This window comes from Helicoverpa armigera, chromosome 1 (genome assembly GCF_030705265.1).
Source record: "Helicoverpa armigera isolate CAAS_96S chromosome 1, ASM3070526v1, whole genome shotgun sequence".
Lineage (NCBI taxonomy): Eukaryota > Metazoa > Arthropoda > Insecta > Lepidoptera > Noctuidae > Helicoverpa > Helicoverpa armigera.
Window position 1 is genome coordinate 3,057,086 of NC_087120.1, and position 17,651 is coordinate 3,074,736.

The following is a 17,651-nucleotide window of genomic DNA, read 5'->3' on the forward strand; positions in this document are numbered from 1 at the left end:
TTAGTTTCATATATATTTGTGTGAGGAATTGCGTTGCGTACCTACCTTCAGTTAAGTGCCTACAAATGCAGTACGAGTACCTACTTAGTTTATGGTGAATTTTGAATCAGTACCTAGTTAATTTGAAAGACAATATACCTGCGTATTATTTCTCCCACTTTGATAGTAACAAAACCTTGACCTCATTTTATTGTTCTTTTTCAACGAATTTTTTGCATTTACAAGTCACCTCAATCACAAATATCTGTACTCTACTACCAGAAAACACTCAAAAAACAACTATGAAACTTCAAATGCTATCACAGGAACATAGTAAATCAAATGGCGTCGACTTCTGGCCACCCTTCAAATATTCATAGCGCAATAAAGTGGTAGATACACCGGTGAATTACCCCCTAGAACTGTGTTTGTGAGCAAATAGTGCCACCGTTGTGTGAATTATTGTTACGGATACATGACATATGGGTTTAGAGGTGCTGTTGCTGTGGTGGTGTTTCGCTGGTGAGCACTGTGCCTTAGATAGCTTGGACCTACTTGATTTCTGCTCTCTAGGTATGCGATGCTACGAAAAACCTTTAAGCAATACAAAAATGTGTCATATCTGGTCATACCTATTGTTTAGAAGATACCAATAGTATGTTACGCCGACCTTAATAATTTTCAAAATTATCGATAATTCCAAAAAAGTAGAATAATACTGTTATCTATTTTTAATGATTATTTAAATGTGATATTAAAAAAAAAACACCAATACTCGTTGAAACATAAGTCATACTCATAATTTAACAATACCGATATCAATAACCATATCACGATGCATCATTATCTCCATCTAAGACAGAACTTAACAATACCCACACTCTAATACAGAACAAAAGCCAGTATTTGTGCTATACCTACCTACACACCTATAGTACTACGTAAACTGAGCACAAACCCACAAGGGCCCGAACCAACCAGCTTCGACTACGAACAATGGATGCAGCGTGTTTGCCCATGATCAGGGCCTAATATCGAATGTATCGCCAACCATTGTAACACAAACATTATTTGGTTAATCTGCAGATGTTTACTCTGCCGTCTAATTGGATGATCCACTGTTTGCGACCAATGTTGTGGGGGATTGAATGCCTAAGGCTAATCATTAAGGCTAATACTGTTTGAAGAAAGGTGGTTTGTGTAGAAATTGGATGTGGGGTGGAACTTTAAAGAATGCCATGAAATTGTGTAATACAACGCTGTACCTATATTACAAGTATTCATGATGCAATAACTACGAAAAAATACTACAAACAATTAGTGACTATTTAAAAATGCCTCAGTACATATTTACGCAATTAGGATTAAGATCTTTTAGTTGGGCGATAGTTTTTTTGGGCTCATGAATCAGTATGACGATGAATGATAGTACACACATTACAAGGATAAGGTAGGTATTTAGCCGGTACCAGACCGACTGAAAACTTTAATTGGAATCAAGATTTTCTTTAAAAAATGCCAACCATCGGGTCAAGTGACGGCCGATTATTAAATAATTCTCCATGTCAGATTTCACATCAAAAGCTACTTCCAACGAACGCTGATTTAAAAATACCTCATCGTTCCTCAATTAGGACTTAAACCTCTGTAACGGGCAAACCGCGTCAACTGGAACCAGCCAATGAATGAATACAAACAAAATCGGTCCGATATTTAAACTAGTTGGCGTAGAATTAAGAGAAGCAAACAAGCTCACTAAATGCTCCAGGCACTTTTGCCATAGAATTTTAATGCAAACTGTTGGAACAATTTTGTGTTATAAGTACACATTTATTAGTTTGAGTACCAATTGATTTGATGTTTGCTTTTAATTTGCTGTGTTTGTAATTATTGTGTTATTGCACCCTCTGTTATGTTAAAGGAATTAATTTTGTGAATTTCAAGAGTTTGAATCTGTTCTTTGACTGATTTTATGTTCGTAGTTCACACTACGAACTATATTGTACAACTAGTGGTAACTATTATCTATGGTCTACTACTTACTTCTTACACGCTGATAAAAATATCCCATGGTGTACGCTGTCCTAGAAAAAAAAAACACTGGAAAAAAAGCAAGAAAATTATGGTTGTGGAAGGAATTGTGAGACTTGTCTAAAAGGGCCGTTGCACTCTAAATTTTCAGCTGATCGTTGGCCATGAAACTGCAAGCCAGATATAATGGCTTAAAGTGAATCCATGCAAAGTTTTTATTCTGTCCGATACCGGCTAAGAACCTCACCTGTAGGCACTGATTTATGAGCCCGATCAAACTACCGCCCCACTAAAATTTTACAAGTTAATAAGGCTTAAAACGTCGTGGTGGCCTAGTGGGTAAAGAACCAACCTTACAAGTATGAGTGTATTGAAGGTGCGATTCCGGGTCAGACATATACCAATGAAAGTTTGTATGTAGGGTACTTTCTAATTATATCTTGGACACCAATGATTAAACGTGACGAAAAACATCTTGAGGAAACCTGGACTGTAACATCTGAAACTCTTGAACAAGCGTGGTGATTAACGCTCAAACCTTCTCTATGTGAGAGGAGGCTTGTGCCCAGCAGTGGGACGATAAAAAGACTGATGATGATGAATAGGGCTTAAGGGTGCATGTAGCTGGAGCAAGTTAACATGCGCAAGTGACAAGAGCACGCGGGTGGGCATTTCGCTTTGGTACATGCGCGAGTCGCTGGACCTGCGCTTCTTTAAAATGCATGTAACCAGCGGAAGTGCCTCAACATGCGCAAGCTACATACTAAATCAGTCGGGGTTCCTTGATTTCCTTCTGTATATTTTAAATTTTTTGTACTATGTAGCTGTTAGAAAGATCTTCTCCTTAAGTAGTTACAGGTCATAATGTTGTACATAAGTAAACGGGCGTGCAGCCACGCAATAATCGACGTGATCGCGTCACTTGCCTAATGTGGTTACCTAATGCTAACCGAATATTGCTTATTTACCTATTCACAATTTGCAGTTTGAAATACCTGCTTATTACTTATGTAATGTAACCATTTCTATGATCTTTTTTAAGAAATTGCGCTAACGACTTATCTCCGTACTGTGGAAACTATATACTTCGCGCACCCGGATAAAAAATAGCCTGACTCGAGTTTTTCTCAATGTTATGGACTATTTAATACTGAAATATTTAGTTGGACCCACAGTTCTTGCGATTAGCGCGGCCCGACAAATAAACTATTCAGATTTATAGAAATGCGGTAAATCATTTTTTTTATTATTTTCACCTCAAAATGACTTTAAACATGTACGAAATAAAAGTGTTTGATACAGTACCTAAATTAGTTATATTTGTTATATACATACTAACTTTTGTTATATATATTTTTTAATATTTGTTATATACTGCTACAACAAGACCACTTCTTCAACAGCACCCCACATAGGTACCTACTACCTACTTAAGATATTCCATAATATGACTTAGTTCAGGTAACAAACGGGCCATTTCCAGCACGACCGCTGTACTATAACTACATTCACTCGCTATATAATATAATTCGGTGCCGTCCGACAATAAAATGTATCGTCCAAGATACCCCAACTATGATCGTAGGACGTAAACGTTCACGAGTGAAAAAGTAAGCGTTGGGAAAGAAGACGTAGAAGGTAATAAGTAGGTAAAAAGTTATGTGGGACGGAGTGACGAAATAAATATTGCTAATTTCGCAACATAAAGTTAGGTAGGTGTGACATTAATACATATTTAATTTACTAATTTATAAGCAATACGAGTTGAATTCTAAGATAAAAAATATGTCCGATCGACTAATTTGTAGACTCTTACGTACTATTTTATTTATTTTACGATTACAAGTGGATTTTTTGCTAAAAAAATGTCTTTCGTTTTTAATCGCTATTTATTTTACGTTGCAATATTTATAAGATAGGTATTATTCTGTTGTATAGAGTACTAAACGCCAAACGTGCTCCGTCTGCCGACTGTTTAGTCTGCATTGTGCGGGTAGGTCTAATTGAAAAACTTGTCTAAAATAACCTCCTTTTTGCAAGTCGGTTAAAAATTACCTACTTACACTATTCAACCATACTTCACTAAATAGTATAAAACAAAGTCGCTTTTCTGTCCCTGTTCTACTACTGTACTAATCTGTACTGTACTGTGCTACTATCATACTAATATTATAAATGTGAATGTTTGTGAGAATGTATAGATATATGTTTGTTTTTCTTTCACGGCTGGACCGATTTGCTTGAATTGTGTTATGTAGATAGGTGATTACCACTCAGGCGAAGCCACGAGCAGAAGCTAGTTGACTATAAAACAAGCAATATGGAACTAAAGTCACGCGGCTCGCGCGAGCACGTTCAGTTACGTGCTATGCTCTATTCCCTGGAGGCGCGTGACGTATGGCGCGGGGCGGTCCTAACTCAGTCTCGAACACTAGCATGCCTCGTCGACCGGTGGAAATGGGAACTCGGAACTGGGAACTCGAGAAAGGTAGGTTCGGATCTCTGGTAAGTAAAATTTGTGTCTACGCTGTGGTTAATTTCGAAAAAAATGCTACTCGTAATATAAAAAGAAATGTAAGTATTATCTAGTTCTTCAGTTTAACCAATTGAAAACAGTTATGATGCTTCAATTACTATGAGAATTGCTAATTAAATTAATCAGACAGGAGGATAATAATGCTGTTGGAGATATTACCTTAGTAAAGAATGAAGTGCATAGGTATTGCGAATGATGTTATCCAAGCGAGCCATATGTAATTTATTGATTATGAAGCTGAAGTTTTGAATTTTGTTTTAAAAACGCTAATATCAGAAACTTCAGAATCGACTTGAATAACCCTTTCGTTAGATATCATATTTATCGAGGAACTAGGAAGCATTATTATATGCTATTTCTGTAAGCCCGAAAAAAGTTCCTAGAATCGGATGAAACCCTTATTGAAAGCTGTAGTACTTCAAAATAATAATAAAACAACAGTTATAATCATATCTATGCTACTGTTCACTGGGATGCTCGAAAAAGTTGCCGCGGGTGAAACCACTGGAAGAAGCTATAGTACTTAAAAAAATAAACAAGAAATTACACTTACAATACTGAGCCACAAACGTCTCGACTCCCTTATCATTTACTATCACTCAAAACTAGATGGCTGCGCGTGACGGCTCACTTACAGCAGTAAAGATACAATTCACATGAACTACCAACATAAAAACAATACTTGATGTCCAATAACGGCTGTCGTTCGCTGTCAGAATTGTTAGAACAGCGTCTGACTGTCTGAAGTACCTTGTGTTGTCTGTGATTTGTTTTCTTAGGAGATTTTGATTATTTGTTACTTGCTTTAGGAAAATTAGGTATTTGAGTAGGTGCAATTTTGGCTACATAAAATTGGGCATAAAGTTTAAATTAAATTACATAAAGAATTAAATCAAAAATGATTTTGTTTATCGTTATTAAATCAAACTACATAAAATGCATTGGTAGGTATATTTAACCATTCATCAATAATTTTAAGATACCCCGATTATCGTTTATATAATATTTCTTACTATCTTCTGCATTATTTCCTAAATTCTTAAAATCACTATTTCCAGCTCAACTGAGAATAGAATATATTTGCCCCAACAAAGTTCAATTATTTAAGGCCTGAACATCGAAAGTAATACAAGAATACCTATCTAAAACTATCGTCTGACACCAAATTAAACTGCATCGAAGTTTACAAGGAAAATGTTGAACTAATCGCATTGAAGTCGCCTTAAATCAGTTCTGACGTTCCTTTCTATCGTTGATTTCGACTGGTTTAAATAGGTTTCTGAACGTACCTACACGTTCATTAGGCTTTCTAAGAAACTGTATGTTTTGGAACTTCGTTCATTAGGTACCAGTATTTCGTGGGTTTTCAGATTCCATGATGGTCTTCCGCGCGGTACGTATTATTTGGACAGTACTCGCTGGAGAAGTTACAGGCGTTACTGCAATCTCCGTTGAAGTCCCCGTTGAAACGCCGTGACTCTCAATATGATTGTAAAAGACAAACTTACCTGGGACCAGGGAAGTGGACGGGAAAGAATCTGCCAACGACGGGGCACTCGATGCCGGCCGGCCAGCGGGAAACTTCCTCCGCACATGCTTCAATATCTTTCCACGAGTCAGGGTGATACAGGCACTACTCAACGGTCAGAACTTCTAGCGAGGGTATTTTTATAGTTTCTAAATCGCGCGACGAACCGCGGGCGATACCAATATTTTGACAGACAGAAGAGAAAAAAAAAACAAAAGCGAAACGAAGAATAAATTAAAAAAACTAAAAAACACGCTTTTTGTAGAAAAACGAACTAAAAAATAGAAAATAAATTTAAATGAATTTAAATTAAGAAAACAGTGTTAAAATTTCAATGAATATAAATTAATAATAGTGTGAATACAAAAAAAAAATATTTAAAAAAAAGCGTGGGGTGCATGGTGTCAATAGTTATAAATATTTTATTGGCAGATATGAGTACAGTGATTTTCATTTCGATAATATCTTAAAAAGCACCCCACGCTTTTTTTAAATATTTTTTGTTGTATTCACACTATTATTAATTTATATTCATTGAAATTTTAACACTGTTTTCTTAATTTAAATTCATTTAAATTTATTTTCTATTTTTTAGTTCGTTTTTCTATAAAAAGCGTGTTTTTTAGTTTTTTTAAACTATTATTTATTTTATACTTTTTAGTTTGTTTTAAAACTATTATTTGTTTTGTAGAATTAAAATTCTCTTTAGTATACAAAAATTTGTCAATATTAGAGAAAAGGGCTAAAGATAATTATTGGAAATAAAAATTAACATCGAGTCCTGCCTTATCGACTGTAGAGAAAAATTCTAGAAAATTTTAATTAATTTTCTTACCTTATCGACTATTGATGAAAATTATATAAATTAACAAAAATCATATTTTGCAAATTGAAAAGCCTAGAAGTCGGTGTCTAATGGATGTTACTAAGTTAATTTTGCCACCGACTTCTAGGCCGACGCAGCTAAAATTAGTTTTTTTTTGCTTTTTAGTGTTTTGGGAAGTCGGTTTATTTTTTTTGTAAAAAGGTTATTTATTTAATTAAAGCTTTTCAGTGATACGAATAGTTGTCACTACCCATACAAGTGGGAAGTTAAAAGAATATAAGTCCAAACGAGGTATTTTACATATTCAGTTGTCGAGTTCCCTCGACTTTCTCTGGTCTCCATCATCAGGTCAGCTCCAAACCTTCACTGTTGCATAGGTCTTGTCAATACGAATAATTTAAGCCCAAACACGAGGTAGTTTACATATTCAGTTGTCGAGTTCCCTCGACTTTCTCTGGTCTCCATCATCAGGTCAGCTCCAAACCTTCACTGTTGCAAAGGTCTTGTCAATACAAATAATTTAAGCCCAAACACGAGGTAGTTTACATATTCAGTTGTCGAGTTCCCTCGACCCTCTCTGGTCTCCATCATCAGGTCAGCTCCAAATCTTCACATTTGAATAGTGCTTTTAGGCGTACACCTGAGTGTCAAGTTTTTACCCTATGTATGCCTACAACTTTTGAAGGTTGCCCTCGATTTCTCAGGGTTTCCATGATCAGATCCTGACCTGAGGACTATGGGACCAACTGGCAGTTATTCCGAGTCGAACAAAAAAAGAATCACGTAAATCGGTCTATAAACCTCGGAGTAATCGATGTGTAAGTGTAACCTCCTCCTTTTTGGGAAGTCGGTTAAAATGGAATAATTTTATCAAATTAGTGTATTGTCATCGGTCCTCAATAAATCTACAAAGTTTGAACGAAATCTGGCCATTTAAAGTGGGTCAAAATCGCGCCCAAAGAAGTCGGTTACAAACATACAGGTGAAGCTAATAAAAAGCGTGTAAAAAAAAAAGAAATGAGGATTGACCAAGAAGTCTGTACAGTATTAGATTGAAAGGTCCGAGCGAATTTCACCGTGGATGGCCGTGGTGCTAGGTAAGCCTATGCCATAGAGTTTCTCCGCGTAGTTAGGTGGAAACCCCAGCATCGCTTGATGGTGATTGAGACTAGCTTCTTCCAGCGGTTTCCCCCACATCCCGTGGGAACTACTTCCCGTACCGGAATAAAAAGTAGCCTATAGCCTTCCTCGATAAATGTAACAAATTTTCAAATCGGACCAGTAGTTCCTGAGATTAGCGCGTTCAAACAAACAAACAAACTCTTTATAATATTAGTATAGATTGTTTTTATGTCAAGCACCGCCCAATCGGTTTGGAGCACCAACCACCCGCTAATAAAACAAGCAAAATAAGCAATTCTCATCTTTCTTGTAGTTGCAGCATCAGCAGCTCGTAATAGCCCAAGTTCTGATCATTCTTTGAAGAAAAAAAATGACATGAAAGTTTGTGTTTTTTTTTGCTTTCATGATTAACTCCCGTGACATGATTGGTGCCCTGTCTACAAACCCTATGTATCCGAAGATCACGTGCAGAAATAACAATAAATAGAATGTAAATAGGATTATATATAAATATAATTTAACCATGCAGCCAGCCTTCTGGGCACGATCCACTCTGACAGCGATGTGGATGAATATTTTGATACTTAGTTTTAATTTTTACCCCCTTTTTTATTTTTGTAAACATAATTCTAAAATACCAATTCATGTAAATAAATACTTAACCATTTACAAACAAACTGAAATAATATTCCCCACCAGGTTGCCACCTCACTGGACGGTACTGTATATACTTCAGGTTGAGCGTAGTGAGCGCTTTGAGCTAATCAACTGTCGGCGAGTGATTACCCGTGTCTTTACGAGCCGCCGACGAAATTACATGCACTGAGTCACGAATGAAAGAAGGTGGTAGATTTTGTTTTAGGAGACTGAGATGTGGGGGAAAAGTCAATATGGAATTGCAGTTGAAAATAAATATTCGTATCATATATATCGGGTGTGTCGTTCATAATCACATTAAATGAAATGCGTTAATATACTGGTTAATGTCGATTAACACAAAGATAAAAAAAAAATACTTAAAAACAAAAAAATGATTTTTTCTAACAAAGTAAATGGAATAAAAATGTGCAAAAATTAGAACACCATATAAAAGTCAATCATTACAAACAACTGAAATTCTCCCTTGAAAACTGACAGCTGTCAACTGATCAAAACATACGATACTCCTAACTTTATCTCTGCTTTACACATGATGTTGTAAATTATAAAAACGAAAAATGACTCCTGTGGTTAAACCACTGAATGGATTAGGTTATTTTTTTTACAATTCGCCATAGAATACCATAAAGTATATGCGATATGATTTAATGTGATTGTGAACGACACCCGATATATATATTTATATATATATTTTTCAATCAAATATAAAACTCTGATACCTAAGAACTGAGAGTTTTCCGTTAAGAAGATAATTTCGCATAAACACGTCATTTTAATGAATTGCCGTAAATTGCTGAAGATAGGCCTCCATCAATGAATGCCAACCATCCCAGTCATGGGCACACTATCCCTCACCTTCTTCAAAACGACAAAGCAAGTATAATAGGTATTTTGACAATTCTATATTACCCACGCAGACGAAGTAGCGGGCAGTGCTAGTACACCTTTCACTCTGAAAATATTATAATAAGAAACGCGATGTAAACGACGTAATATAATTTGTTATAAAGTTTTGTTGTTTTACCTTTTTCTTTTTTTACTGTACGATTTTTGTTGCAATATTTTAATTTAATTAAACGAATAAAATGACAACGAGGGCGAGGTTTGCACGCATTTCGAACTCTTTGCAACACTGGCTGTAACTAGCGGTTTCATTTTTCAGTTCGGCTTTTGTTTTAGTAGTTGTCATCGCGCCGACTGTTATTATTTCATTTAGGGCCAGATTACGCTCTTTCTCGCTTGCCATTTCTTCAACCATTGAACACAATATACAGTGGAGGTGGACCTCCCACCGAGCACACGCGAAAGTAAGTAAAACCTATCATTATTTGAAAACATTTTTCCGTAGCTGACTACGGCGTAGCAAGCGTACCTTCGTAGCTCGGTGAAGTTAAAATGTTTTACATTACAACGCAATATCTCCTTTGTTCGCATAAGCTGAGTCTAATTATTTTTTATATTATGTCTAAGTATATAAAGAACTGTTACATTGTATATAAATGTATATACATTTAATTATTTTTGAAAAAAGAATAATGTTTCGGCAGAATATGTTCGAAAGAATTTAATAAAATTTATAACCCTGATTATTGAAGAATTGGTCTTTTAATAGTATGAAGTTCCACTTAATCGAGAGTTAGATAAGCTTTATCAAATACTAGCCGTTTTCGTGGTAGCTACTGCCAGTAAATAGATAAAATATAGGCTAAATTATTTGGGAATAGTCTAGCTTCCCAAAATTGAGAGAAATTTTCAAATCAGTGCAGTAATTTCGGAGCATTTTTTGTTATAAACAAACAAACAAAGCTTCCTCTTTATTATATCAGCGTAGTAAACTAAATCTGACATCTAAATATAGGAATATTTAGATACGTATTTAGTTATCGTAACTTTCTCAACGCAGGCTAAAATAGACATGAACTTACTCTGTCATGGTCGGCCGTGGCAGTGAAGTAGCTGACTGTAGCGGTCATACCCTGGCTGTTATATACAGTCATGGACACATAATTAAAGACACCCCCCGACTCGAAGTGAAATAAATAGTTATGGTACTGACATGAGCTTAAGCACGGTATAAACTGTAGTGTAATAATTATTAAAACAAACATATTTTCTTTCTTTAATACTTTAGATATAAAGCTCTATGGGAAATGAACACTAACTTTTGTAGCTGATACTTGGCTGGTCAGCTAATTAAAGACAGTTAAAGCCCAGTTAAGAAAAAAAAACGAAAGATACAAATAGTCCCATACTTTTTTTTAGAAGTGAGTAAAATACTTATGAAAACTCGAATTAGGTAATAATTTAGGTTTATTTCATTAAAAATTTTCATTTTAGTCCTATCAATAAGACTAGAACAAAAATTCTGGTAAGTAAAATGTTTTAAGCTTTTTAATATTATATTTTGACATACGGATTTATTCATACCACTTGATCTATAGTAAGGACATGGTAATAAATTTATTATTAAAGATTTCTTATCAATGGCACTAAAAAAGGCATGGTTTGAAAACAACTCAAAACCGACCCCAAGGAAAACTTGTCCGCAAACAGACTTTAAGGCGGTGCTATAGGCAAATAGTGAACCATTTACATGATTCGATACTGGTTTTTTTGGGAGTCATCTGATGCTAAAAGGACGACAATTGTGTCTGCAGAACTTTTAGACTACAACCGGGTCGGGAGAAGCTGTAAGGCATCTGTATCGGAAGATGTTACTTTTGGAAAAGCACCGCGTGTCCATACAGTAGTTGGCTATTTCTATCAAATGTGAAAGGTGCAGTTAACAGGTGTTCAAAAATGTATTTTTTTCTCATTAAACAAAGGGATACGAATAATTCTAAAATAATGTATCGAAATAGTCGCCTCCAAAACATGAGATGGAACCAAAATACACTAAGAAAGTTCTCAAACATAGGAGGCGAAAAAGTAATAGTGTGGTGCTTCTCTCCACTACTTGGTGTGGTGATCTTTTAGAAAGATATTATTAAAAATAGGCGAATTCAAGTACTATAATATTTTAGAAATAGCATTTTGTTATATGCTAAGCATAATTTACCGGTCCTTAGCGCTTTCCAAATTAGAAAAGTTCTGAAAAACACTGTAAGAGTAGTAAAAAGGACTCTTTGATCGAGCAACTTATGACGGTTTTGGTTTGGCCCATCGCAAATTTAATAGAAAAAAACTGGTGATCGGCCAGAAAACACAATGGCGATAAGTCAAACATGAAACATTGATCAATTTTACACAGATTTTTATGAAGCATGGAAGAAAATTCCCATAGCGACACAAGGCTCGAGCAGACCGGATGCGTATGCGTAACCACGCGCGTAGTCACGCGCGTAGTTACGGCGTAACCATGAGTTGTAATGTATGGAAATGTATGAGACAGGCCACACCGCTTGCGTAACGTAGACACGCGCGTCGTTACGCAAGCGGTGTGGCCTGTCTCATACATTTCCATACATTACAACTCATAGTTACGCCGTAACTACGCGCGTGACTACGCGCGTGGTTACGCATACGCATCCGGTCTGCTCGAGCCTTTAAAACAAAACTGACCGCTTGCACGCTTAGGGATGTCGTGCTGTCATTGAGGTAAAAGGAAATAAACCAAATATTAGTACTCATTAGTATGCTTAGTTACAGTGTAGGGAATGTTGTTATAGAAAGATAACATCAATAATATTAATAATTTGCATTTCTTCCTCTAAGCAAATGGAGTGTCTTTAATTATATGGCCAGGAACGTTATGGTTCATACCGCTCGAGATTCGGATAAAGCGAAAAAAAACTTGTCGCGAAGGATCACTGAAGATAGTCTTTAGTTTTAATATTTCACAATGCCCTCTTAAATATTTTAAAATAGAAAATAAAGTTCCAGTAGCAATCAGAAAAAAGAAATACAGATGAAATGCGGCGGCAATTTAAGATTCCAACAGTGTCTTTAATTATGTGTCCATGACTGTATGTCTTGCGCGCACACTACAAAGATTTAGTCGGCCGATAGTTGGTTTGGGCTCATAAATCAGTATGAAGATGAATGGAAGTACACACGTAACAACTATTATGTATTTGTTAGGTATCAGACCGATTAAAAACTTTGATGAAATTCACGATTTTATTTTAAAAAATATTTTTCTTCCAATGGAACTCCAGTCGGCCGACTAAAGAGTTTTGTAGCATGCGCACGCCCTAAAAGCTACATAATAGATACAACTTATCTTATGTTTGTAGGATTCCTGGCAGCTGACATGCCTATTGAAAATGTTATTGAACCTGCATTCTATTACAAGGTACACCTCAAAGTCAATCATTTTTCATCGAGTTTTATAAGGGCTCTATTTTGTTCAAGCGTATGCAGTAGATTCTTTGGTAACTCCAATGTTATTGAAGTTCAATCTATGTCTGCCTAACCCTAACCCATAGTAGCTTTTAAAAAGCACCTGCCTCTCGCTATTGCTTCGATTTTAGGTCAGCAAGTACTAATTTATAATATGAATACGTGAATTGTATATTAGACACTATTAGGTACTCAATAACCAAGGGGTATTGGGTTGAACGGGTAACTGGGTTGATGAGGTCAGATAGGGCAGTCGCTCCTTGTACAGCATTGGTACTCGCTCGAAGAAGAAGACTTCAAGGTAGAAGGAAAAGGCTCGAAAGATGAGACACTATTACTCAGTTAACGTGAAGGAAAACTTCTTGAGGGAACCTGGAGTCTAAGTGATATACACTCAATCATTCTCTGTATGGAAAGTCTTGTGCTCTGCAGTGACACACTAGGCTTGGTTGTCGTTAATTATAACTCTTTCAAGAAACAATCTATTGATACCTACATATTCAGGTAGACATAATTCAACGAATGGGAATCGAACCCATCAGCCTTGCGTGTCTTACATTTTATATGAGGGTAGTGCAATAAAACAACAGATATTACTAATATTTCTATTTTCAATTTATTGTTTATTGGTTTTCGAAATAAGATTGTCTTCTTTTTATTATTAATAATAATAATTAATTAAGAATTAATAATTGCAAGAGAAACTTTTTTCTAATGTCTACTTAAAATTATTACTGACTTAGTTTCAAGAACTAATAGTAATAATAGTTACGTTCGGTCTATTATGTAATATCCTCATTTTTATATACAAATTAAAATAATCAATTAATTATTTTTGTACATAGCTTACGTCACAATTTAGGTTTATCTTTTTAAACAGGTTTTCATCCATTTATATATTTACAAGAAATAGGAGCGAGTTTCCTTTACATAACAATTTCAGAGTTCACAAATATTTCCTAAGCTAATTAGTAAAAAATATTCAAAGTAAAATTCGTGTAATTATTTCTAATTTTAACGCTGTAATATCACGAATCTTATTTTACAATATGTTGAGTGGTGACGTAAGATATCGTACATAATTACTTTCAGAATACCAATTAAAGTACAAAAAGTTAACAAAAGTAGGTACATCTTGGATCAGAAATCTCTTAATAATTACACTAAAGAATTTGGTAAAATTGAACATCGGAGTAAAACAATATTTAACATTTATAAATTATAAAAATTAATTAATAAAAAAACAATACAATAAATATTTGAATACAAATTAATCTATGACTAGTCCGTTTATAAAGAATAACGTGTTACTTGTCTGTGGTACCTAGATCCCATAAATTCCTAGCAGTTATTTTACCGAGGTCTAAATTGCACGTTTCATTACTTAAGTCTTTTTATTAAATCTATATTTACAAAATATCTTTTAAAAATATTATTTATAATTCGCAAAAATTTTATGAGTATTTTTTTTTTCGGGTTTTCTATTACGTAAGCCGTGGTGCGTTACACCATTTTGGATTCATGCATTGAAGAAATAAAGGAGCGATGAAAGTTTTTAAATAATTTCATATTATCGTCAATACTTTGGCCGCATTTAATTTTATAATTTATTGACGTTTCAAGGTAAGATTTTGGCATCGAGTGTTTCTCTCCGAACATTACAAGGGTGACAGACAAACTGAACACAGTATGACATGAGGTGCATGAATCCAAGCGCGTTGTACTAATTCCTTCCGTTTAGTAACTATGTGTATTTAAACTAACGCCTACTTGTTAATTGAAAGGTGATCTATTTACAAATGAATTGTTAATACTATTTTGGCTAAATGTCACTAATAACCTCTTAAACTAGAAATTGTGCCATTTCGTGAAAATGTTTATAATCATACAAAACGAACGAACGAACAGAAACTAAATAATTTCATTATAGTACAAAATTCTACCGAATATTATCTACAACTTAGGCTTGAAACTATAATTTTCTTACAATTATTTTGTACAGTATCAATATAATGAGAACAAAAGGCCTAACAAATTTATCTTTTAATATTTAAACATTAGACCGCGCATAGACACCGGGCGGCAACGGCGCGAGACATCCACTTCTAAACAATGAGCCAACTCATCAAAATAATACCTTCAACTACATTTAAAGAGAACTTGTATCTCGCTCGCTGCCCGTCCGGGCCGTGCCGTGTTGCCTCCGGACACCGGACGTCCGGCTGTCTGGTGCGACTCCTGCGACTCGCAGCAATGAAGTTACTAACATTAAAACACAGAATATTGATTATTTGCAAGGCACATTCTCTTAAAAATCCTGAATTTCAATTTTTATTCATGTACATTTTCGATGCTCCGAAAACATTGTAAAGACGGCGCGCACGAACTGAACGATTGAAGCGACATCTACTCAGTGTAATGATATGTATATAATCGATTATTATATACCCTGTGTCTCGAAAAATATATCAGAATCCGTGGAAAGTGTATAGACAAACTCAAGAACGGTATAATATCTACACTAAGTACTAAGTTGCTCGACTCGAAGGGAGTATAAGAATGAGATCGGAATGAGATCCTTATTGCTGTGTAGGGAGTGGCGTGCCGGAGCGGCGTGCTCAGTAGCCGTACCCGGGGCCGGGGTACAGGAGAGCCGCGCCGCCGCCCGCCGGTCAGTGCTGCGCCGCGAACTTCATCCGCTTCTGTTTCTGCCGCTGGTTGCAGAACCACACTCTCACCACGTTCTTCTTCAGGTCCAGCTTCTCCGCGATCGCCGTGATCTTCTCCCCGGAGGGCCGCGGCTGCACCGCGAAGTACGCCTCCAGGCTTCTCTTCTCCGGCGCCGCGATGGAAGTTCTCTTGCGTTTCTTTTCACCAGCTGGAAGCACGCTTGGCGCGTCGGGGTCTCGTCTTTTGTTCTTAGCCTGCGCCTCCGCCTCCTCGAGCCATGCCTGCAGGATTGGCTTGAGCGCTATCATATTGTTGTGACTTAATGTTAGGCTTTCAAAGCGGCAGATGGTGCTCTGTGAGAGGGCGCCCACACCGGGAAGTTTGAGGTTTGCAAGCGCTTTGCCGACGTCAGCTTGCGTGACGCCTAGTTTAATTCTTCGTTGTTTGAATCGTTCGGCGAAGGCCTCCAGCTCGCGGGGGTCTGTGTCGGTGTCGGGGTGGAGCGCTGCGGAGGGATGGCCGAGGTGCGCGGGGGGTGCATGCGCGAGCCCGCCGGCGTGGTGGTGGTGGTTCATGACGTGGTTCATGGCTCCGTAGCCGTGCAGCTGGTGATGCGGGGGCGCCGCCTCGCCCATGGGTGCCAGGGTCGTCATGGAGGACGAGGTAAGCGGGTCGAGCATGTCCAGACCCTCCATGCCGTGGTGCCCCATCTGCGGACAGAAGCACTCGTCAGTTCCCTGTCAATATTTTAATGATTAAGAGGATTATGAGGGGCGTCGTCGCCATTATACTTGTCCGCCGTATTAACTTCTGCATTCATGTTAAATCGTACGTTTTATTGTAAATAAAGGAGGGTGCTCGGCGCAACAATGGTGCTCGGGACGATATGGAAACATAAACAATCATTGTGCAGATTTGCACTCATTCTTTATGAGAGCAAACACTTGTTTTTTTATAGATGGGGGCGAGTGTTGTGACGTTGATTGGGAGTGAGTGTTCAGCCAATATGCTTAAGTTGTTGGCCGGCATTGTAGCCGAAATGAATGTTTGTCGTGTAGCCGTCGCATATGCGCGCGCTATAAATATTTTGCTGCATCCCCTGTTGGGACAAGCGCTTTGATTTTTTATGATGAAACTTCTTTTGTTCGGCACCTAATCAAATGTTATTGTTTGGTATCCCACTAGACGAACTTGGCGAATAACTGGAATATGTATCAGATTTTATTCAGTTTTATACTGTAGCCACGGTCTACAATAAGAGAATTCTCAGTTCCAGTTAAAATTACAACACAACAATTAGAATTGATCAATGGCGTTCTCAAAAGACAGTCATAATTTAAGACATTTAGTAGAACGTACTTTAACGAGGACTACCTTACAAACGATTAATTTAACCAAGCCCTTTCTCAATACCCAAAACTAACACTTACACTCACGTGCATCAAAACCGACCAACTTTCTCAACGTTCTCAATTCATACACTGTTTCAACCCACAATCGAACTGTAGGAAAAAAATAAAAAGTGCACTATCCATTACATAGTCTGGCATGTCTGCCGACTCCCAGGGGCGCACTAACTCTCTATTAAGAAGCCTCACGATATTGCAAGCTGGCTGCACGTTACATATATTTTTTACGGCATTTTCTTACTGGCTATGGAAAGGTATACATAGTTTGTTGGGTTTTCAGGTGCGCCGTAAATTATGTCGCGTTTTGTTTGGATGGGTCAGCGAATTGAATTAGGTGAGCTATTGGTTCTTATAAAAAGAGGAATATCTGGGTTATCAATTGACTGGAATTTGAAACTGTGTTCTTGCTAAACAGAAAATCATTTGTTTCTATTTAAGTAATTAGTAGACCTACACTATGTATAGTGAGAGACAGATTCTTCAAAAAGATACGATTCCGACAGAACAATAATTTTTCTTGAATATACAGCTTCTTGAAAATCACTGAAG

The 17,651-nt window shown here is 36.7% G+C and overlaps 1 protein-coding gene across 2 annotated transcripts in view; it reads right to left on the reverse strand.

Annotated features, from left to right (window-relative positions):
- Nucleotides 1-13,723: 13,723 nt before the first annotated feature.
- LOC110379464 (inhibitory POU protein) overlaps nt 13,724-17,651 on the reverse strand; it is a 54,339-nt gene continuing 50,411 nt past the window's right edge. For both annotated transcript variants that reach the window (XM_049846298.2, XM_021339138.3), the window contains one exon: nt 13,724-16,403. In XM_049846298.2, the coding sequence (XP_049702255.1) occupies nt 15,696-16,403 (708 nt within the window). In that variant the 3' untranslated portion in view covers nt 13,724-15,695. The remainder of the gene's footprint in view (nt 16,404-17,651) is intronic.